The following is a 24,081-nucleotide window of genomic DNA, read 5'->3' as shown; positions in this document are numbered from 1 at the left end:
TGTGTGTGTGTGTGTGTGTGTCTGTGTGTGCGTGCGTGCATGCGTGTGTGGACGGGTCTCTTGCGGTGGGGCGGAATATAGAGCCTCATGATTTAGGTAGGTTTGGGCAGGGTGATAGGCGGGTGAGTCACCGGGAAATATTAAATCCACGGCTGCTACCCAACTTTTATTCGTACATATGGCTTGAAAGATTCTACTCTGTATGAATGTATTTTTTAGCGTGAATGATGGGACGTCGACGTTATGAATATCCTGGCGACTTCCCATCTGTACCTCTGTAAATAATATAGTGTATATTTTATATTAGTTTTAGGGGTTAGGTCATTTTTTGCTTTAAAAAAATAGATATATAGCAGTTAGGAGCATATAGCTACAAAAAACCTTTACGGATGGTTATATATGCTATTCAATAATCTGGGATAAAATTAGTATTTATATTCACGATAACACTTTAAAAGTGTATACAATTATTTCCGAGCCTTTTAACATCTAAGGTGATCTTATTTTACCATTATAGTAATTAATTGAACACTTATAATCGATTTGTTTATATTGATCAAACCGCCAGAACAGCGTACTGTTTAAAACAAAGCAAATATCTTTGTCGGAATAGTTTTACTCAGAATAAAAAAAAATGAATAACATATATTAAATAAAATATATACCTATAAATTATTCAATATTCAAATCAGCCGAAGTTGTGGTCACTCTAAGTTCATGAAAAATAGGTCAAGAGCTGTGACTCAACAAAATATCCAGACAATTTGGGATTAAAGCAGATCGTTAATCCTAAAGCCAACTTTAAGGGACAAAAAACAAACCCTCGTGCTCGTGCATCACATCACCTCAACTGGAATGGACTTACGACTAAATTAAATTAATTTACTCGATTTAAACATGTACATTTACTTTGAACCTTGAAAACGTTCGGCTGCTATACCATATTTGATAAAAAAAATTACGGCAACTTCCTACAAAATTAGGTAGTATAAGGTAAATATCTTTCTTTTTCTTGAAATACATTTCCTTTGGATTTCTATAATCTCAAATTTGCACAAGTATGTACATACAAAGTATATACACATATGTAAAGAGCCTATCACTTCTCTCAGTCCACCGGCATTTCCAACTTTTTTAATTTACAATAAATCGCCGGCAGGTCTCGAGAATCACCCACCCCGGGTGTTGGCAGTCTGTGGGCAGACCTTGGTCTTATCCAGCACCGAGGTTGGGCCGGGTGCAGTCAACATCTAGGTCAATCCAGCACCTAATGCATGTAGTTCCTACATGCAAACACATTCACCACCATTAATTCATTTAGGGTGGTGTAGTACTCGACATTCCTCCATCACCCTTTACACATCTTATACAACTAATCGACCTACTGGAGGGCTGATTGGGTACTCAATATTCCGCCATCTGCCCTCTCATTCTGCACAATCACACTAATACATACATTCACTCTCAACACACCCTAGGAACAAAAAAAACTGTAATTATATATACAATAAACAACCCTGTTTCCTCCAAAAATCGGAACATTGAAGTTCTCAAGCCTCATTCTCAAGTCTCATAACGGGTGGCAATCCTACACGCTTTGTTTATAGAGAGTCAAGGAGTTGCACCCTTCAATTAGATGGTACGTATTGAGCAACCTTTCCTTTCAAATGTCCAACGGAATATTATCCAAGACAACGTCATTTTCTGAATTATAAAACCGTCAGCATATTTAATACTTGAGTTAAAGAAGGTTACTTTATTTTAAATTTGTCAAACAATGTTCCGATTCCACCATTGATCAGCCCCTAAGGCGATACGGATGATGACGTGCGCTATAAAATGCTCTCGTGTAGATTTTTTGAAAAGGAAAGAGATGACGTAAAGCCCTGTTCCGCAACAGTTGGCCCCCCAATTTTCAGCAAACTTGTTCTGGACCAAAACCAGCCTGATAATTCTTGGCCGTCAAATATGAGCGCATATTTATTTATTTACTTACTCATGTAAGTATATATTTATTTAATTAACGGTATAAAACTCTTAATAGGTTCATAAAGTTAGTCAAAATGATAAAAAAATGTAAAGAGAAAACCAACAAGGGGAGAACCATTAGCTTAGGATAAATTAAGCTCAAGGAAAATAAATCCCCATACTGTCCTCGATCATCGCGTTCATAAGGCAAGGCCCGAAGAGGACAATAAGCTCAAAGATGTCCCCATTTCTTGTTTCACAACCCCAGTTTTTAGTTTGGCGTGGTCCGTTAGTCCCGTATAGGGTGGTGGATGGGACAAATAAAAAAAACCTAGATAAATAGAGAAAAATGTTTCATAAAATGTTCGAAAGAAATTAATCATTGAAAAAGAACTATTAACACGTCTTGTTACAAACAGGTCAATTTGTCATACAAACTGAAACAATTTTACTTTTAGCGTTAAATAACTTTAGTGCTACTTATTTTTCATGGGCGTTGATATTAATCCTCAATTCAAGTTTTACAAGCCTTCTCCGAGCTTATCCTTTTTAGAGAACCGTCATCAGAGTTAAAGTATGATCTTTTAAAAGTTAATTTATCCGTAATTGGTTCAAAAAGTCATCTGCTCAACCGGTTTGACGATGTTTTATGGTGGTACATACAACAAAAAATTGCATTAATATAAAGACTGTTAAACGATAAGATTTTAAAAATTGAAATGGTAATGAATGTTAACAATTATATGCTGGCATGCTTTCTGATGCGGGCTTGGGTGTGCAGGGAAACGAGTCGAGGGTGTGGCCTTCGGGATCGATCCTCTCGCACCCCTCCAGCAACTCCAGCAACCCCAACCCTCGAGCCTTCACCCCTGAACAACTACCCACCCCGGACCCAGCCTTGTTTTCACTTTCTACGGTCACAGGAGAACGGCCGACGACGGCCGGCTGTCTGATCCGGGCCAACGGCTCGTCATCCCCCGTTCCTCGGATTTATCCTTCAACCAGGGCCCCCATTCATCCGAAATCCTCTCCCAGCGCATCTTCCGTTCATGGAATAATGAAATTATTCACAGGAAGCCAAGAAGCAAGCTTTCAAGAACTATCTCTTATCACTCTCAAGTCTAAAAGGGCTTTTGTTTTCATAAATTAACTTTTAAATAAAGAGAAATTTCACGGAAACCAAACAAATTTTATAATTGTTAGATTTCCACTTGGGATCTGTAAAGTGATGGACATCGATGGTCGTTGACAAAACAGCGAGTATAGACCAAAATGATGGAAAATGACGTAACTGCAATAGCTACAATATCAATAATAAATTAAAGTGTATTCACAAAAACTAAGCAAACAATTTGATGACATTAGATTTTTAATCGTACAATAGAATTCTAATGTATTTTGTTACATAAACGAAATTTTCAATAAAAATATTAACAAATTTTAGCAAAGCATAACAATTTATTCCATCTTAAAATAGAAGATAAAGTAAAGATAATGTTCAATTTATGGTTAAATGCATAATATTTAGATATTAGAAAAACTATATTTTTTGGATTTAAAACTATTAATTTCAAATACAGAATAGAAATAACCCGGCTAAACTGTGGCATGTTAAGAAAGAGGTCGGTCCCTGGTCCATGGAGAACGGGTAGAAAAGGGAAAGGCCAAACCGACAAGACTGCGCATGGGGCATTGGAATGAATGTAATTTATTAGCGTGAAAAAAGAGTTGTTTAACTCCGCCCCAGGGAATCTCGAGTCCTCTGGAGCGAGTATATGACTGGAGAGTAAAAGTAAGTTATTAGCGAGAATGAAGTGGGTATATATACTGCCCATCAAAAAAAAAAAAAAAACGGACCACCTGGTTTTTGCACGAAAAAAATGGCCAACTTTGAAAATGCATATCTACAAGAAATTTTATCTTTAATTTATCTTTCTACATTAGTCACAGGAAATTAGGAGCTATCGCAGTCAAAATAAACAGTAAATAATGCTTTGTTTATTTTTGTACTGATTAGACCCATTTGCACAAAAAGTAGCATTATGCCCTTCCATTCTGATACGCCTTCAGATCGCTTTCAGTTAATTTTTTCATTCGTTGATTTCTTTGATATTATTTTATTCATAAACCTTTTCCAATGGCTCAGTCAATTGAGTGAGAATGACAGTGTCAGGGTCATAACATTATTAGAGGAAGGATAGTTCGAAGTCGCCAGGAGACTGGGTAAAAATCACTCACTTAGGTAATAGACATTTTCTTTTTAAATGTCTTATTTTTACAACCAAACTTATTTTGGTATGCTAAATATGAATAAACCTAAATAAATTGGTGGTGCCTTAATTTTGTCCTTCAATGTATATTTGACTATTGTGGTTGTAGCAACCTTTTTCTTTTCTTTTTTTAATTGTTTTAATAAAACATGTACATAGATATAATTAACTGTTGTAAGTTATTATTATCATTAGTGTCCTTGCCAGACGAGATAAAATCCTGAAGCATCCATCTATTGCAGAAATTTCTTTCAAGTTAAGCAATGGTTTTAATACAGCCTCAGCTACTAGGTTAAAGGGAAGAAGGATGAGAGAGGATAATGGATGGATGGCAAAACGAAAAGAACTTATTTTGAGATACGAATGCAAAATTGTGATTACACAATTAAAGAAATTATCCTATAAACAACAGCTCTGCTGTATAGAGTCGGAGGCGTTCTCTAGGTCCTGGAAGAAAAAACCCTAGATGCTAAACTACTATAATAAGAAGACCATCCTACACAAACGAATGGCTTGGACTTGTTTGTCAGAAGTGTCTTGCCATTCAGCAGCCAAAATGATAGGATATGTACGATCAATCTACAAGTTTCTCGCACAACCCAGATGAAATATTACAACTATAAAGATTGTTAGAATTATTCATTAAATGATAAGTTTTAGTGCCAAATTGGATAAATACAGAACCTACCAAAGCTTTTTTAAAAGAAATATTTATTGTCACTGCCTATATACAGGAAATCTTTCGGTTCGGTGAGACTTCTTGCCTCAACAGGTTAACGTTTCACAGGTAAAAGACTGTGCTTGAAAATAGCCTTTGCTTCCATAACATAACATTTTAACTCGCAAGTAATGTCTTTTATATTCGTTAAGCCACATGTTTAGTTAACAAAATTATTTTTTAAGCTAATTCAGCTATATGCAGTCCGAAAATATAGAATGACATTTTGTACAAGGGACGATGTACATTTTTTTTCTTACGAGCGTATTTCAACTACGAGGTTATACGAACCCTTTGATGATGCCCTTTATACAACATTTGTACTTCATAAATCATTATGTAGTTGTAGAAACAAATAAATGAAGTAAAAAATATATCTTGTATCATTCAAAAGAAGATTTTGAAAACCAAAATGAAATTTGCGTCCAATTTAAGAATGTGTTGGTGGCAATTAATGCTAAGGTGGAAAAGGGCAATTAACCTAAAATTGACTAATGTCCACTTCGTGTAGGTCAAACTGAGCAAGTTTTGATCCAATTGGTGTTATTCTGATGTAAGACCCATTTATTCCGCGATAGTCAACTCCTTTATTTATTACACAAAAGCCAATCTTTTCATCTGAACTGAGAAAATTGTTTATGTTTATTGAATTTAAATATTTTTAGAAAGGAAAATCACAGAGCCTATCGTCCTTTCTAGATAGGGTATATAGGCGTTTTTATCAAATTGATAGTCAATTATAAATTTTGGCATATATTTCGTTGTTTTACACATTAAGATAATGTTATCATGTTATGGGGTTATCAAAATCGCGAGTGGGGGGAGTAGACGATGTATAAGAAAAACAACATAAATAACATAGAATGAAGTGCAATCAACAACTGTTTAGAATGGCGCGGAAGTGGAATTTTGTCCGTACAGACAACCGAAATCATAAATTTGGTTTACTATTGTTCAATTCGGACAACTTAGTACTTTATTAAATAGTAAATAACAAAAGAAACCATTATAATAAATTAATATTCTAAACATAATGAGTAGTCTACAATCTCGATAGGCGAAATATTATTTATAATTTTTTTTCATAGAACCTGAAAAGGTTTTGTGAGTGGGACCAAGAGACTGTCATACCAAAATGATCGGCGTCGACCAAATTATTATCAATTATTATTATGTTACATTGCAGAAATTAATCTAAACTTTCTACATTCGTCCAAAGAAATAATAAATATAACCCCCATACAAACAAAAAAATCACTATAATATTGGTTGTAGTATGAACAATGATATGGATGAGCCATGTAAAGGGATATGTGCTCAGTTTACATGTTGGTTGACCTGCATTCTGATCAGAAGAATACATTGAACGATACTGTGTGTGGAGCCAGTTTTTTTTCTGTGTCAGTTTTCCTCAATGTTGTTAGTGTTATGATCAGTTGACAGAAGAGAACTGTGCAGTACCTTCAGTTAATTCTTCTTGACAACGGCTACACACTTCGGATGTTCGGCTTTTAATTTGGAGTCTGCCTACACTGACAGCTTTTGAATTTTTCAACCATTTCAGAATTTGAATCCTTCAACCATTATTTATGACACACAGCACTGACAAAAAAAATCAACCCATTAACCAATCTATTTTGCTTTTTAATTCCGATAATATCCAAATGGATAATTATTTTAATATGTTTATCGCTTTCCACGCCAGATATATCGAAAAAAATTCAGGGAATTTTTCCTAATATGTAAAGATCCAAATGAATTTTAAGCGGTTTAACAAGAATTCTGTGACGAAAGTTGAAACAGTGCGGATCTGAAATTTAAACAAATTCAGTAATCGAAGAATATTCGATCATTTTGTTTGTTTTAAGCCTGCAAAGAAAGTCATATGAAATATGACTTATTTTCATTTAAAAGTTGCCTCATTCATGAAGATATTTATTGCACTCTTGTGTATTTTACATATTGTATATTCGATCATTTCTTAAAATGAATTTAATTTTAAACTCGATATTTTAATTAATACCAATAGTAATGTGTGTTTCTTAGTAACCTGTTATTTCATAATTTGTTGAAGTCGTAAGGAGTGGTCAAGAATGAGGTAGTTTAGAAAAACACCTTTTTCATTTTTTTGCCTACGTTTCGACCTTTATTCGGGTCACTTCAGGGCATAAAGTGTGGTGCTATTTTTGTGGTGACATATCGGTTTTGTGTGAAAGTGTTATGAACACAAAACCAACATTCACAACACTTTCAAGTTGACCCGAATAAAGGTCGAAACGCTGCAAAAAATAATGAAAAAGGTGTTTTTCTAAACTACCTCATTCTTTACCGCTCCTCACAACTTCAACAAATAATACTAATAAATCTTTATTTTGACATAATAGAAAATAAAAATACAGCTTTTTGGATTCGAAGTTGAATAGTTTAAAAAACTAGCACATAATTAAAAAGTAATTTGTTATTTTTCCATTACCGCCTACTTTCTATAAGTAAAAATACTTGTGGCTGGATAGTACGAGTTTTTTACAACAAATTTACAATGTCTTTTTATTATAATAAAACAAGTAAAACGTAATATTAATTTAGAATAAAAAGGCTTTGGGATACTTTTAATCTCTTGAGTCAAGAATGTATGAGCGTATACATTTTTTGTAACCGAGTAAAGTTACGAAAGACTGATATTAATTCTATTTTCGAAAATAGATTTAAGTACTCTGTTATAAGTAAAATTATAGTATTTAGTTATTTATATTATATATTTTTAATCGTTTCTCACAAAATATGGATTGTGCTAAACCGAAATAACCAGATTTTAAAGTAGATAAAGGTAAAATTCTTCGAAATATGGAAAATGTTTTCTGATTCTTTTTACCAATGTTTCTTGTTTTTTAGTACATTTATTTGATATTTACAACTACAAGAATTGTATTAAGTAAATATGTTTATATATGCTGAAATTGCCATTTGAGTCTCTTGTAGAAGTGGCCCCATATTTCATAGCCGTACGCCCAGAGAGGTCTTATCATTTGTCTAGTATTTTAAAAGTTGGTTTTCAATAGATAATTTTGATCGTGAGTCAAGCAGTCTTGTTAATAATTTAAAACGTCGGTTTGTTTCCTGTCTTTTCAGTCTTGTGTGGGGATTCCAAGTCAGACGTTCATCCACGAAAAGTCCACGATAACGCACAAGGTCAGTAGTAGGCAATGGGGCTCCATTTATACTCACTGTCAGGCAGATACTTTTACGTAAGGTAAAATTTATCTGTACGCTTATCGTTGGGTTTATCTTCATTCTCCACATTGTGAACCGTACATCATTCAGGTGGATTGTAAGCGTTGAGTGTTAATTGAGGGGTCCGAATTACGTGTAAGAATCGCTGTATCATCAGCGAATGTATGTGTTGAAATTTTAACCTGCAGTGTACATTGAAAATAGAAATGGGCCAAGTATGCATCCCTGAGTAATACCCGCCGCCCTAATGCGAATATAAGGTGAGAATTCATCTCCCTGAGGGACTCGACAAAACCGTCCGTCAGATAAAATCTCAGTATGATATTATTACCTACTTTTCCATATGAAAATTACAGTTTAAATGTTCGTCCAGTAATTCACCTAGTATTTTACTTTTGTTACAAAAGGAAGAGATTTAAATGAACAATTTAAATATGTGTCTGCACGACTGTAAAATAATTTTCTGTTTGTTTAAGCCTGGTATGTTTTTTAATGAAAAGGATATAACGTTAGTTTTTCTAAATTTAAAAGCAGAGAATTTTGATCAAGACAATCTTTGTAAACAAAAATTTTTTTTATTAATGGCGTCAGTATTTCAACTAATTTTTTTGCTGAATAAATATTATGTCTATGTATAAGTGTGTTATCAGCGTAACTAAAGGTTTTCCCAAAAATGGTCAATCTGTTAAATCGTTAAAGTAAATAAGTCAAAATGATAGGGCCTAACTCTGTACCCTGCGTATACAATCACATTTAATTGATAATAGTGCACAACAAGCAAGATCCCATTCTAGTTTTCTGACTCATTCCAGAAACATATGATTTAAGAGCAGTTTAAATAATTAAATTATTGTATTATGAACGAAGGAGCTACCAACAGTGTCACCTCAATGACTGTTCAGCGACCTCCGCAGCAGACACCTGGTTAATGCACCTATGCTGACTGCTGTTCATCGACGACAAGGCTGAAATTTTTACGCCACTATTGCAACTGGACGACCACTGAGAGGCGACAGGTGGGTTTTCCGATGACTCGGACGGATGGACGTTAGCGAGTACGGCGTGAAACGCTGAAACCAAATAACCCAACAATTGCCGAAAGAGAGGAGCTGGAAATGTCCAAGATGGAGGAGGGAGCATTACGGTCTGGGGAATGTTTTCGTGCCATCCATCTCGGGTTGCACCCATCATTTTTGAAGGAACGGATTAACACAATTACGCATCTGTCCTTACGGACAACATCCACTCCTATATGCAAATTGGTTTTCCTTAAGACTACGGCTACCAACAGGACAATGCGACGAGTCATACAGCTCACAGAGTACGTGCATGGTCCGAAGAACACCAGGATGAGTTTATCGTACTCTTCAGACTTAAACACAATCGAGAATCTGTAGGCCCAGCATCCGGTAGTTCTCGCCATGGACCCTCAACCGCCAACCTAGCGCATCTGGCCACTGTACTTGAGTTGGCATGGCTCCACATCCCTGTGAGTTTCAAAACCTCATTGACTCTTCCTGCATATCACGCAGAGGTTCTTAATTTTTTTCTGATAGTTATTTATGAATGATATCAATTTTATTAGAAGTAGAAAAAATGTTTGTTTTATTTGGTTGATTTGAAGTGGGAAGTCGGTTCCCACTGTCGATTCTATCCAAGCCTCAAGGGTGAAACATATAAACGGTAAGTTATTAATTTTCGAATACGGACATCATTTTTATTCAGTGGATTTACCTATTTATTTTAACGTACAAACCCGGTTAATTCACACAACGGTGATGAATAAGTGGTGAAACAATGAAAAATCAAAGCAGATATACTTCATTTTGTGGTTGTCCACGATTTTCCTACAATATTCGGTCTGAAAGTTTACACATACAATAACGAGAAGAACACGAAATAAGTAATGTATAAAATAAATTATACGTTCATTTCATAATTAATTTTATATGTACTATTAAATTCGATAAATTAGCTCAAAGATTTTTTTTACGGTTACTGATCAAAAGAATTGATTTTTTTAAAATAATGTTTATAAATATAAATTAATTATAAAAATTAATTAAAATTTGAATTAATTATATGAAAAATAAATATAAATCTCTAGTTATACGTTCATTTCATATTAATTTATTTTATGTGTATTATTAAGTTCGATAAAAAAAATTACGGTTATTGATNTTAAATTAATAATTATACGTTATTTCAAAATTAATTTTATATGTTTTATTAAGTTCCATAAATTAACCCAAACTTGTTTTTACAGTTATTGATCAAAAGAATGGAATTTTTTTAAGATAATACTTTTCATTGTTTATTTTCTCAGAATTTATTCCGCGAAGAAATTATTTTCTCAATATGAATTGACAAGCAAATTTATAAAAAGAAATAATGTATGTTTTGTATAAAAATATTGATTTAACAAGTTATTCTATTATAAAGATGAACCTTTCCTGTTATTCTTTGTTTCTTTTGCCCCGACATTATTGAAGTAGATACCTAAATTATGTATGATATTAAAAAATTGTTGCAATAAAATTGATAAATAAGACACTCGAACAACGCGAAGAGATAGTAATAATTTGAGGCGCGGGTTGAGTATGTCAATTCACTTTTTGGAAAAGAGAGTTCTACTCACAGACTGTTTTAACCAGCTTTAAGGTGCTTGAGAGTATTTCTATATTTTCCACAAACGCGAAGAGATTATTGGCAGATTTTCTGAAGACAATAAATTATTCTGTGATGGCAAACTAATTGAAAGTACGGCGGAGAGAAATGATAAATTAAAGGTTGTTTTTTTTACACAATTGATAAAATTGAAAGGAATAAATTAATAAAATATTCTTTTAAAAATTTTCAAACAAAAAAGCCCTGGATTAATAGAATTGTCAAGAGATGGCAGACAATTCTGATTCTAGATAACATCAATAAAATTAGTCAAAACCTTTGTTAAAATAACTGCATTTTTTTAACAAAATGAAATTAATTTTTTCAACTTTATATAAAATCCATAAATGATTAAAGTTTAATTCTAAAAATGGGCGATTATGTACTTGCAAAGTATGAAGGTAAAATTTCCATCTAAGGTTTAAATGGTATTTATTTTTCTTAATAATTTGATTATGACTCACCTTAAATAGCTTTATTAAAGTCCATGTAGACAAGAATGAAACAGACACAGAAAACGCTCACTGACAGCAGGCAAGCTGCAGACAACTGAAAAGCAACCCTCCTCGGCAGTGGGGCCAACCGTGTCCGGCGTCTCCTCGAAATTACCCCGCCGGCGGAGTGACGAAGGGCGGGCCTCTTTCCGCCTGTGAGCCGTCTTTCGAGGCTGTGAGCCTCGCCGACTCCGCTCTTAAGATGCTTCGAAGTGTGAGAATTTCGTACGAGCTCCCCGGGTGGTTTCGCCGTCGAAACGGTGACTGTTTTGTCCGGACGGAGGTGAACGACCTAAACACCTCCTGGCGGCCCGTTCACAACGCTCTTCGGAGCTTGTGGAATTAAACCGGCTAAAATCAATATATGTCTGGAATCAAAAATGTGTGCGAGAGAGAGAGAGAGAGAGAGAGAGAGAGAGAGAGAGAGAGAGAGAGAGAAAGAGTGAGAGTGATAGGAAAGAGAGAGAGCGAGAGAGAGAGAGAGTGATAAAACAGCGAATTCGTCTCTTCTTTATACCAGAGACCAATTCGTTCTCTTGGCTTCGATTTAATAAATTTAACAATAATTTCAATTTTCCAAATCACAGATATTTAAAAAGTTCAAAACGTGCAGACGAACACCTGAAGAAACGATTATTGAACTGCACACGTTCCCCTTCAATGGCATTCTGGGCTTAGTAAAAATATCGACTTAATTAAAATTCCAAATAAATCGAAAATTATATAATTATAATGTTTATTTTGTATATATCAATAATAATGATTAGAAAGGTACATTAAAGAGGATTTGTATGTTCTTTCATTGTGTCACCATCAGTTGTAGCAGAAGCAGTTTAATAAGAAAGATTATTCGTCAAAAAATAAATGTAAATCCCTAAGGAAAATAAAAAAATAAATAAAAATGATCTTCACCACTAAAAGGCATTTTTAAATTCAAAATTGAAATTAAACATTGATGTACAAAACTAAACAATTGATTAAATCAGAACCCAAATGAGGCTGAATAAAAACAATTTAAATTACATGCAAAGTAAACTAAACAAACAAAAGTAAAAAATGTGGATAAACATAATCTATTTTAAAATGTGTAAGAAACATACATTATTTTAAAGTGTATAATAAACATAATTTATTTTTAAGTGAGTAATAAAATTAACTATTTTAAAGTGTGTAAGAAGCATAAACTATTTTAAACAATAAACAAAATATTTTAAAGTGTGTAATTAACGTCAACTATTTTAAACTGTGTAATAAGCATAATCTATTTTAAGTAAGTAATAAAATTAACTAATAAACTAATCTTGTTTATTTTAAAGTGGGTAATAAACCTCGTCTATTTTAAAGTGAATAATAAACAAAACAAAATCTATTTTAAGTAATAAACAAACTATTTTAAAGTGTGTAATTAACATCAGCTATTTTAAACTGTGTAATAAGCATAATATATTTAATTAAGTAATAAAATTAACTATTTTAAAGTGTGTAATAAGCATAAAATATTTTAAGCAATAAACATAAAATATTTTAAAGTGTGTAATAAACCTTGTCTATTTTAAAGTGTGTAATAAACCTTGTCTATTTTAAAGTGTGTAATAAACGTCAATTATTTTAACTATATGTACACAAATATGTATGTATACATATTTTAACTTTATATTGTTTCTAATTAAAAATTTTAATTGAATCTTAATTGAATTTTAATTTTATTTTGAATTTTAATTGAATTCTAAGCATGGACAAAATATTCCTTTGATGAAATAATGAACATGGCCAATAAATTCCCTCAACTGATTTTTTTTTCTTATCATTTAATCCTTTTTTTTAAACAACTTCACTCTATTCACTAGTGACTTCTGTTCTAGTAATCAATATTTTTGTTATTTTGTTTGTTTATTATTTACATTGATGACAAATTTGACTCCTTGTTCATTATATTTAGTTTAAAATTAAAACCATTATCTTTCTATGTTGGTTTCACAAAATTAGGAACTATCGTCTGGGAGTCTTGGAAGCTTCAATAAGGAGTCTGCACAGGAAACAAACTTCTTGCAATAAAGAAAGGTAAAAAAATTGGCATTCTCTTCCAGACCTTCTCCTATCTCCTATCACTGCATTCCACATTCGACATCATAATTGATTGTTCTTTATACACCTCTGCAAGAACCCTCCACCAAACCCCGAAAACTTCACACTAAACAACAATTCAATATCAATAAAAGCAACTTTTAACTTCTTAACAGACATCCAATTAATAGATAAAATTTAATTTTCTATCCCCTCAACTCTTGTTTTTTCTACTGGTACCCCATGTTGACAGAGTGATGGGCTCTAAGTTATGGTGATGCCCGTCTAGGGCCTCGGGTGCTGGTTGGTCTTGGACTGGAGTGAGGGGCGCCTCCCTGGATTCTGAGATCAAGGAATCTCCAGAAAGCTTAAGGGAGGTGTCAATGGTAACTAGACCTCCTCGATAAACCCTGTGCACAATATTAAGTTTAAAAGCATTAGTTGCAAGAGATTGGCGGGATTCCGTTCTTTTCAGGCCTGGGGCTGCTATTGCACGGTCTGTATGGGCTTTGCTATGTTGTCTGAATAAGGGCGTAGCCTTAAAAAAATAATAATAATAAAAAAGCAGATGAGAGGAGCAGTTTTTGTACTTTCAAAAGAAAATTCTATAACATCTGATAGAAAATAACCAACATCATAAAATTATGGAACCATAAATTAATTAATATTATGTACATATTTCAAATATTATTACCTTTTTTTTATGTAAGTCGTGGTTGAGATGAAAAAGTTAGTGTCACGTGCGAAATTCAAACCCATGAGCCGCCGCTGCTCTAACCACTTGGATCTATCATGACTTCAATCTACTCAGACACCAACTCCCCATCTCAACCTTTCGCATTTTACCACTTTTTGCCATTTTTCAAATGTCGTGTAATCTGGATTTGATTCTCAGTGACTTATGACAATCGAGCGAGCTGTTAGTGAAGTGATTACTTCTTTTACTTATTATATTAATCCATTTAAGTTTAATGGTCTAATTGACCATATTATCAATTAATTATTCTATTTATAGCCTTTATAGCCCATCTCAATCTACAACCTTTTGCATTTTACCACTTCTTACCATTTTTCAAAATAAAGATCGAAGTCATGATAGCTCAAGTGGTTAGAGCAGCGATGTATTGATCTATTGGTCGTGGGTTCGAATCCCATTCGTGACGCTAACTTTTTCATCTCAACCAAGACCTTACATAAAAATACTAATCAATTGAAATAATTAATATAGTCAATTAGACCACTAAACATAAATTATGTTCATATTATATTATGTTTTTTTATTCTCTAAATAAATATAATAATAATAACGAAAATTAAAAACTAATTGGTTAATTCCTTTAAAGTCATGATTAACTATAAAAAATTCTTGCTAAAATTTTTAGTGTTTATCTTTTCTTTTTGTTTTGATTATTATTCAGTTTTTTACATAAATAAATACATATTATATTATAAATTTATTAACAAAAAAATGAACGTGAAATATTTAATAAAAAATATGTAAAACTTTTTTCTTTTATTCTATTTGTAAAATAAATTGTAAAAACTAAAAGCATAAATGTATAATGAACAACACAACTCACGTTAAGTGGAAGAAAGTTCCAGGAGACCTAACTTTTTGTGGTTAAATAAAATCAATCATCAATCTCAAATTTATAATGATGTTGTTTGATCGGGTCATCAATGGTTCGGGCGAAAACATCGACATTAGACAAACATTAACTATCGATAATAGGATCATCGATGATCATCGATGTTTTTTAAAATGTTTATGAAACATCGAGTGCTCGATACCCATCCCTTTTTGGCACTGCTCTGATCAGTGCTGGCAGCTCTGTAGTCTGTACTAATACTCTGTCAGACCTGTGCTTCTCAATTCTCGTCCTTTTGTTTACTCTTATCCTTTTTCTCCTTCATACCCGGGAATTCGGCAGACGCGTAATATCCGATTTTCCTCTTCGTGCGCATAACCGGGTGCCTCTCGGCGGCCCTCATCTTTGAAATGTCCGGCCGCGCTCTGAGAAAGTGACGGGAGACCGAGTTGTTTGACCCGAGTTTGTTTACACTTTGCAGCAGGCCGTCGCCCAACTGACCCTGGCACCATGGACAGTCGAAAGAGGCGAAATTTCCTGGAAAAAAGAGTAAGCCCTCCTCAATTAATGTATGATTCGGCATCTAATTATTGATAGAATTATGCGTTATGCCAATAACTTTCTATATTTACTATTTTTACTTCCTCTCTTTCTTCATTCTACAATCAAGTTTGCAGACAAGTTAAATCTTCAATTATTAAAATTATATATTTTAAGTTAAATCATCTTTCATAATTTTATAACAAAATGTTTTTCATAAAAATTATTTATTTTTCACTTAAAGTCATACGTGTGTGTGTATGTACATATTAACATATTTTAACTTTATATTGTTTCTAATTAAAAATTTTAATTGAATATCATTCACCTAAGTATGGACATAATATTCCTTTTGATGAAATAATGAACCTGGTCAATAAATTCCCTCAACTGTTTTTTTTTGCCTTATCATTTAATAATTTTTATTAAACAACTTCACTCTATTCACTAGTGACTTCTGTTCTAGTAATCAATATTTTTGTTATTTTGTTTGTTTATTATTTACATTGATGATAAATTTAACACTTCGTTCATTATATTTAGTTTAAAATTAAAACCATTATCTTTCTACATTGGTTTCAGGAAATTATGAGCTATCATAGTCAAAATAAACAGTAAATCATGCTTTGTTTACTTTTATACTGATTAATCTCATTTGCACAAAAAGTAGCCTTTTTGCTGTATGCCCTTCCATTTTGATACGCATACAGATCGCTTTCATTTAATTTTTTTTCATTTGTTGATTTTACTTGATATTATTCTTATTCATAAACGTTTTTCAATGGCTCCAATCATACATTTGAGTGAGTATGACAATGTCAGGGTCTTAACATTATTATATGAATGATACAGCATGAAGTCGCCAGGAGGCTGAGTGTAAATCACTCTGCAATAAGAAGCGTTCTTCGGCGCTTCAGAAAAACATGCCAAGACAGGTCAACCTAGGTTAAATTACTCATCCATCATCAGGATATATGAAACCACAGCATAACAGAAAATGAGATAAGAAATATGTTAAGACAAGTCCGGAATGTTTTGATTCCCTCCAGGGCAGTAATAAGAAGGCCCGATAAAAATAACCTCTTGTGGGCTTGTCACACGGCTCGTGGACCTCTTCTTACCCCTAGCTCAGAAAATGGCCAGGCTTGTTACAAGAACATGCGAATTGGACATTTGAAGATGGGGGATGAGTGGGCTTCAAATTTTCAAAAAGTCGTAATTTCATATAGAGGGCCCCACAATGCATCATTGATACTCTGGGGTGACATTTATTTGGACACATGCTCTGAATTGGTTGTGTGAAGAAGATCTCTGCTTATTTTTAACTTCAGAGAGGTGCTTACAAGACATAATTGAAGAACATTTGCCCCCCCCCACATCAGGTAGATTTTCTTGTTAATGCAGGATAACGCCAGGCTCCATACATCACGCATTGTGGATGACTACCTGATTGAGGTTGAAATTGAGTGTTTGGTGTGGCCAGCTCGAAGTCGAGATTTGAACTCAACTGAACACATTTGGGACTGAATTAAGTGACAAGTACGACGGTGAAACCCAGGTCCTAACACTCTAGAACAGTTGGAAATGGCTGTTTTTAATGAATGGGAAAGAATTCCCCAAGATTTTAACAGAAATCTTTTTCAAGGTATGCAAAGGCGTTTAACGGATGATTCTTGCCAGACGTGGAAATACTCGATATTAAAGTGGTCAAAAGTTTTTATTTATTTTTATTTGCTTTTAAATTTTCTGTTACCCCCTTACTCAATAATTGTTTTTAGAATTAGTTAATAAACATTTTCTTTTTAAATGTCTTATTTTTGGTATGGAAAATATTTAAAAAAAATCTAAATACATTAAAGTTTAAGGGTGATGCATTAATTTTGTTCATCAGTGTACCATATTGGTATTTTTCTGTTCTATCAGATGATTAGGAACGCCACACTCTAAATAATAACATTAATCCAATTTGCTGATCGACTATTGGAAATAATCAGGGTTTTGTGCCCTCGCTGATCATAACAGCACGTCTCAATGTATTATTATTATTAAACAAAGAAATTAATTTAACTCTTGGAAAAATGGACAACTTGAAAAAAATTGATTCGTGATCAATTGGCTGTTCTTAACTGACTCCTTGCCTTTAAATATTTTCAAGCCATTTTCTTTCTAGGTAAGCAAACTTATTCAGTCCAACCGCAACCTGAGGAGAAAGCTGCTTTTAGCGAAGAAACAGTTGAACAAAAGAGAAATCGGTAAGTAAGCTGTAAACTAGATGCATTTACATATTATATTCTTATAAATTTATACATATGGCTTCTTACCAGGTAAATCAACTGGGATGGCTTTAATATGGACCATATCATAAATGAGCTGGATAGAAATAATTATGTTTTTAGGGTCTTTTTAGACATTAGTAAAGCATTTGACTGTTGATCCTGAGTTCTTTTTGCTGAAGATGTCCAATATGGTATTTGTGTTGTGCCATTGAAATTTTTTAGTTTTTCCTTTCTAATCGAACTCAGGTTACTAGAGTTGCTTCTTCTGTTAGTGTTCCAACTAATATTTTTTCTGGTGTACCACAAGGCTCAATATTAAGGCCAATTCTCTTTCTTGTTTACATAAATAATTTGTTCAACCTAATTTATCTCGTAAACCTTTTAGTTTTGCTAATGATACCACTTTTTTTCTGATTATGGTTTAAAAAATGTGTTGTCTGATATAAAGACATAAGCATTGTGCATTCTTGGTTTTCAAACAATTATCATTTAGCCAACAAGAACAAAAAAGTTTTGGATGAAAACTTAATCTCGAAGAAAATTGCTTTCAATACTTGTTCAGACTCCATTGATTGCTCATGTGACTTGGTATTTACTAATAAAATAAAATATTTGGACAGGGTTTTTTATTTTAATTTAACTTTTAAATTCCATATTGATTTAATAATTCGTAGAATCTACAAATTTTTTCACAAATTTGGAGTGTTGGAAAATTTTATGTCTAGAAATAAATTGAAATTAATTTATTCGCTTGGGGTGGAACAGCGAACAGCTATATTAAACCATTCATGATCACCCAGGAAACACTTATTAAAATCATTTTATAGAAAAATTGCAGATTTAGCACTAAACTTTTATACTCAGAATTTAAGTAATTATTAAGAATTTATTCAGTTTTCATGTTTATATCATTTTAAATGGAATCTTCCAATCAACAGAACAAACAGGAAGAAGTGTTGTCTAGACTGAGGATAGGCCACACTCATTACATGAGTAGATTCTACATAGCCAAAGAATCAACCCCTCACTCGGTAAAGCTTGCCATGTAACAATAACTGTTAAACATGTTTTAATGGAAAATAAACAAACTATAAGACTATAATATCTCAAATAATTTTAACTTAACTTATAACTAACTGTAAATTCACTTAGTCCCTATAATCAAATGAGTCATTCACTAATAAGAATCAAATGAAAAAACATTATGGGGGTTGTGGGCTCATTGGGGTGAATGATGGCTCATGAGGAGACTCTCTGGGGTGACAATGAACCCACAGTGACATGATGAGGGAGCATTCCCTGGGGGAAAAGGTGGTGAAACAGCTCATATGGGATACCGTCACACCCGAGACTTGAATTCCAAGTGCGCCCCAACATGGACTCGAACTCCACCATCATCAGGGGCATGTTGTCCACTTCAATGACTGGTGCTCAGTTTTCCTTTGCCAGAAGCTATTGGAATATGCTTTGGAACTGGGCACCATGGTGAAGTGCCATGCCAGATCTTCAGCCACCTCTGAAGCCTGCATTACACTCCCATGATTGGTGGCCAGTACTGGCACCGTTGGAGGTTTGGATCGGTCAGAGAGGGCTCTTCATAATTTAATAATAATTAGTAATTATTACTCTTTATTAATTATAATTGTACCAACTTTATGAAATGTAATAACTTATTTTTAAAAAGATTGTTTCTGTTTGGTAATTTATTATTTTAAAATTACATCTAAAATAATGTAATTAGTTTTTATTTTATATTTATATTGGGTTAGAAGATTTTATTTTGTTAAAATATTTTGTATAATTTATTTTTTGTGGCTCTGAACTACTCTCTGCTATCATGCACAAGTCAGTTAATGATAGCAGGTTAAATAAAAGGATTTATTTATTTATAGCAGTACTTTGCGAGCTAAACTGTTATTTAATGTATTACAGAGTATACTAGATTGATGGAGAATTATTACTCAATGGCAATGAATGTGATTGAAATAAATCAACTCAACGGAAGGAACAATGTGAATGGCTTTAACGTTATTACAAAGGACTTGATAATGTGGGCAGTCGAAAATGAAAAAAAGGTATATTTATGTTTTCAGTATATTATTTCATTATAAATATTTATTGTTGTTGATACATTCAAGTAAGCCAAAATAACCATTCGAATTTTATTCTTGTTATAGAACCAGCATCAGAAGTTCTTGAAACATCTGGGCTTCATTGAAGCTCAAATGACATCTTTTTTGAAACTTTGTGGTGATATGTCAAGTAATGTTCGTGACACAAAAAATTACACTAGATCAATTTTGAATTCTTTTGGTAATGATATTTGTTTACATCAGTTGTACTTTCATTATAATTCATTACAACGCTTTGGTTACAGAGGAGAAATCAAATTGTCAAAACTACAATGACATTTTGCTTGGTAATTCTTCAACACATGTTCCATATGAATACCAAAATGGACATACTTTAGGTATGTAAAAGTTTAAATAGTAATTCAATTTGTTAAGTTAATTTGTGATTAAGATTTTTTTTCACCTCGTTCACCTCCCCACTGTTCATGACGCAGACCTCATATTCTAATTTATTAGGATGTAAATCTATGGAGTCAGTTTTACTTTAATTGCCTGTATGGACTTTCATTTAAGAAGAGTTCTTTGTACTCCTTCTAAACTTAAGAATTTTGCAAAGAGGTTTCTCTTTGTTGGTTCTCTCTTGTAGTACAACCCACTCTACACTTCCATTTTTCCATAATAAAATAAATAATAAAGTTAATAGTAAATAGACAATAAATAAATAAACCATAATTTATATATTCAATTACCTAGGAGAGAAATAATTTTATTATATCCAGATCGTTGTAAAACTCTCGAAAAAGAAACCCCTTGAAGGCAAATTATTGTTTATATATTTGATTACCTAGGAGAGAAATAATTTTATTTGATCCAGATCGTTGTAAAACTCTCGAAAAAGAAACCCCATGAAGGCAAACTATAATTTATATATTCGATTACCTAGGAGAGAAATAATTTTATTATATCCAGATCGTTGTAAAACTCTCGAAAAAGAAACCCCTTGAAGGCAAATTATTGTTTATATATTTGATTACCTAGGAGAGAAATAATTTTATTTGATCCAGATCGTTGTAAAACTCTCGAAAAAGAAACCCCATGAAGGCAAACTGTAATTAATATTTTCGATTACTTAGGAGAGAAATAATTTTATTAGATCCAGATCGTTGATTATAAAACTCTCGACAAGAAACCCCTTGAAGGCTTTATATGTTTCCTCTTTTTTGATGAAATTATTTAACATTGGTGGCCATCCTTGTGGAAAGAGAGATCTCAGGCGTTCTCTTTGTCCGTGAATCTTGGATAGCTGAAAAGTATGGTTTGACCTTATCATTGTCGTTTGTTTCGAATACACACATCTAGTGCTTTTTGCTATTTTGATCCTGTGATAGGCTTCATGGCCTGTCACGATCAAAGGTCAGAGGCTATTTTTGAGTTGGTTTTATGACACCTTTCAGAGATCAATTTAATGGCCTACTTCAACATTTCTAGTAATCTTTTCCATGTGCTGCTCCGCGATAATATTAACCATTTCCACGAGCCATTCACGACAACAAGGTGAGCCATCAGTTTGTATGAGACAAGCATGCCATTCATACTGCAGCATCAGGGTTTGCCATCGTTTATAATAAGAATAAAAAGAAAACCAGATTTTCTTTCGCACATCTTCTATTTTTCCCACAAAAATTGATAGCTCTGATACAGTGGGATAAGACAAATGTAGTCCTCCTGGTTCATTCTGAAGCTCGAGACTTGTGTGCATTTACACAGAGAGAAGCAGACAACGCATAGCACTTACATGCGCTATAAAAAACCTCGTGCAAAACGTTTTCAAGTCCCTGCTAGGTATCCAAAATGCGAGACAAGTTTTGCGAAATAGTCACGCAAGTGATTTACACGCAATTGAAACCCAGCTTTATATGTACCTACCCATTTTGATTTTAGCCAAGATGCGGATTTTACTGAGAGATTTCAGATTTTACCAAAATCCAAATTACTCTTGAATACATTTTTATGCATCGTAGTGTCCAAAGGTTCTTCTTAGGTTGGTCCACTTGAGTGTAGGGATGTGTAGAATTTATTTAGATAATTAATGCATATTACAACCTCAACGTGCATATTACTTAGGCTAATAGGTACAAGCAGTATTATGTCAAAATAAGCAAATATTACAGAGTGAAGAAATTACGCTTAATGTTAGCGCTCCAAGTTTAAACACTCTTTTTTTTATTTATAGACATTTAACTCATTCTTAACATCTTAGCGTCTCTGTTTAATAGATTTCTAAGCTTTCATTTTTTGTCGGTTAGGCATTTGGCTTTAAAGACAATTTAATTTTCTTTTAGGATTGCGTGTTTGTAAGAATTTTCATGGTAGAGAACCTGAATCTGAACATAGGAACCTTCTGCAAGTAAATCATTGTTCTTATGTGTAATCTAGCGCACTCAACAGTAATTGGTTTTGTTTATGTACAGGTGGATGAAAACACCGCACAACATACAGTGGCTTACAACAATAGCTGTAATTAATTATTGATTCCTTATTTGATTTTTTATTTCAATTCTCAGATAAGTAAAATTTAATGATACTAATATAGCCAATTTTTTTAAAAATATACATTATATTATATATTTTTTTACTTATTTAAATAGTAATTGAATGCATTTTTAGCCAAAGGAAATCAGAATAAAGTTCCTGCAACACCTGAACCAGAAATACAGTCCACATCATTTAAGAAGGTATATAATTACTAGATATTTAGCCAAGTTCAGAATTAATTTTTTTTGATCTTTTAGTCTCAGCTCTCAACTATTATTTAATTTTTTACCAATATGGCAATTGTAGGTAAACGATGAAGGTTATTTATCGGCGAATGTTGGGCACAGTTTGCAGAGTGAATCGAGTACAAGTGAATATTCTGAGGATAGTAGTGATGTAGAAGAAAGACAAAACATTCAAGAGTATTATGATCCAGAACAGAAACATAAACCTGTAGAATCAGTGTTAAACAACAATAGCTGCAACATGGTAATTAATAAAAAAAGTGATTTGTTAAGTTTTGAGTGCTGATAGAACTTAGTCTGTACAGTGTGTTTCTCTAGTACAGTGGTTCCCAAACTTTTTTGACCCATGTACCCCTTTTTATAGTCAAAAATTGCCCACGGACCCCCAACTGAAAAAGCCACAAAAAACAACACAATATAAAAATTACAAATTAAAAAAACAACATTTTGTTGAAGAAGTATTTTTGAAATTATAAATATATATAAATTATAATATTAATTACTTTTGTTTAAAATAAAATATAAAAAAATTAATGACTTGGATGAATGTGATGAGATGTTATGAGTGTATAATTTCTAATCGGTTTCTTTCTTTTGTGATGAGGTTTATAACAGCATTGAATCCACGTTCTACCAAATAGGAAGACAGGAAAGCAGTCAATGTCTGTACAATAACCCATAATGCAGAATATAAAATTGGGATCTGTTTTTATAACCAGAATTTTTGGTATCCTTGTTCAAATGTTGGTTAAGTTATTCATTTGTGGATATTTCAATAAGCTGCTCCTGTATTAGTACGGATTCATCTTTGTTTGGGATCTTGGGGGGGGGGGGGGTCAACACCCAGTCGGAAATATCCAAGTGAAGAATGTCTTCAAATCTTTGGTTCAGGTCTGTATGAAGAGCCGTTAAGTATTGACAGTAAGCAAGCAAATCTTCATCTCTAATTTGCAATTTCGAAAGATTTGGAAACTGTGATCGTTCTCCTCTTCACAAGTTTCATTTGTAAAGAAAAAGTCTTGCAACAAATGCAGATATTATGCTTTTAATTTTGATTAAATTTAATTGGTCACCTTGTAGTTTCAAATTAGTTTCGTTAAATTTGGCAAATAAATCAGATATATAGGCTATGTCATTTTTTGAGTTGATTAAAATTGTGTCGCAAATCATTGTCTTTAGTTTCCAGAAATTCCAACACTGAATCAAAAAATCAATTTAAACATGCACTTGCAGATAACCAACGTACTTCTGTTTTATATTATATTATTATTTTAAAATTTTCCAAAATTAAAGAGCCCACACGAGTAAAAAATAAGTTTGATGTAATTTACAAAATCAATTGTATAAATTGTCCGGCAACTTACATCGAAATTACATCTCAATATCTGGATAAGAGGGTAAAACAACATATC

General features: G+C 32.9%; 2 protein-coding genes across 5 annotated transcripts in view; one reads left to right on the top strand and one right to left on the bottom strand.

Moving 5' to 3' along the window:
- The window catches only part of LOC106663008 (protein tweety), a 45,910-nt gene extending 34,327 nt beyond the window's left edge, over positions 1–11,583 (bottom strand). The window contains exon 1 of one of the 3 annotated variants that reach the window (XM_014387486.2): positions 11,319–11,583. The gene's annotated coding sequence lies outside the window, so the exon portion shown is untranslated. Of the gene's footprint in view, positions 1–9,061; positions 9,084–11,318 lie in introns of those variants that run through there. The other 2 variants (XM_014387513.2, XM_014387503.1) reach the window with 2 other exon arrangements.
- A 1,664-nt stretch (positions 11,584–13,247) lies between these two features.
- On the top strand, positions 13,248–22,970 carry LOC106665026. Of its 2 annotated transcripts, none has more exons than XM_024228184.1 (9): positions 13,248–13,409; positions 17,712–17,793; positions 19,750–19,892; positions 19,995–20,130; positions 20,195–20,287; positions 22,232–22,296; positions 22,361–22,406; positions 22,557–22,624; positions 22,731–22,970. In XM_024228184.1, exons 3-9 carry the CDS (start codon positions 19,764–19,766, stop codon positions 22,953–22,955), a joined length of 762 nt encoding a protein of 253 aa, XP_024083952.1. In that variant the 5' UTR covers positions 13,248–13,409; positions 17,712–17,793; positions 19,750–19,763; the 3' UTR covers positions 22,956–22,970. The 2 variants fall into 2 exon arrangements, with proteins under 2 accessions (XP_024083952.1, XP_024083950.1); XM_024228182.1 differs by lacking the exon at positions 13,248–13,409 and adding an exon at positions 15,191–15,550.
- The last annotated feature ends 1,111 nt before the right edge of the window (positions 22,971–24,081 follow it).

This window comes from Cimex lectularius, unplaced genomic scaffold, assembly GCF_000648675.2.
Source record: "Cimex lectularius strain Harlan isolate CLEC.00 unplaced genomic scaffold, Clec_2.1 scaffold170, whole genome shotgun sequence".
In the NCBI taxonomy this organism is placed as follows: Eukaryota; Metazoa; Arthropoda; class Insecta; order Hemiptera; family Cimicidae; genus Cimex; species Cimex lectularius.
Note: the sequence above shows the minus strand (reverse complement) of the source record. Positions and strands in the feature narration are given on the sequence as shown.

Excerpts from the sequence above, each read along its gene's own strand:
- LOC106665026 (XM_024228182.1), top strand. The coding sequence starts at position 15,512 with ATGGACAGTCGAAAGAGGCGAAATTTCCTGGAAAAAAGA. Across the intron at positions 17,794-19,749 it reads GTTGAACAAAAGAGAAATCG|AGTATACTAGATTGATGGAG; the intron begins GTAAGTAAGCTG and ends AATGTATTACAG. Across the intron at positions 22,297-22,360 it reads AACATAGGAACCTTCTGCAA|GTGGATGAAAACACCGCACA; the intron begins GTAAATCATTGT and ends GTTTATGTACAG.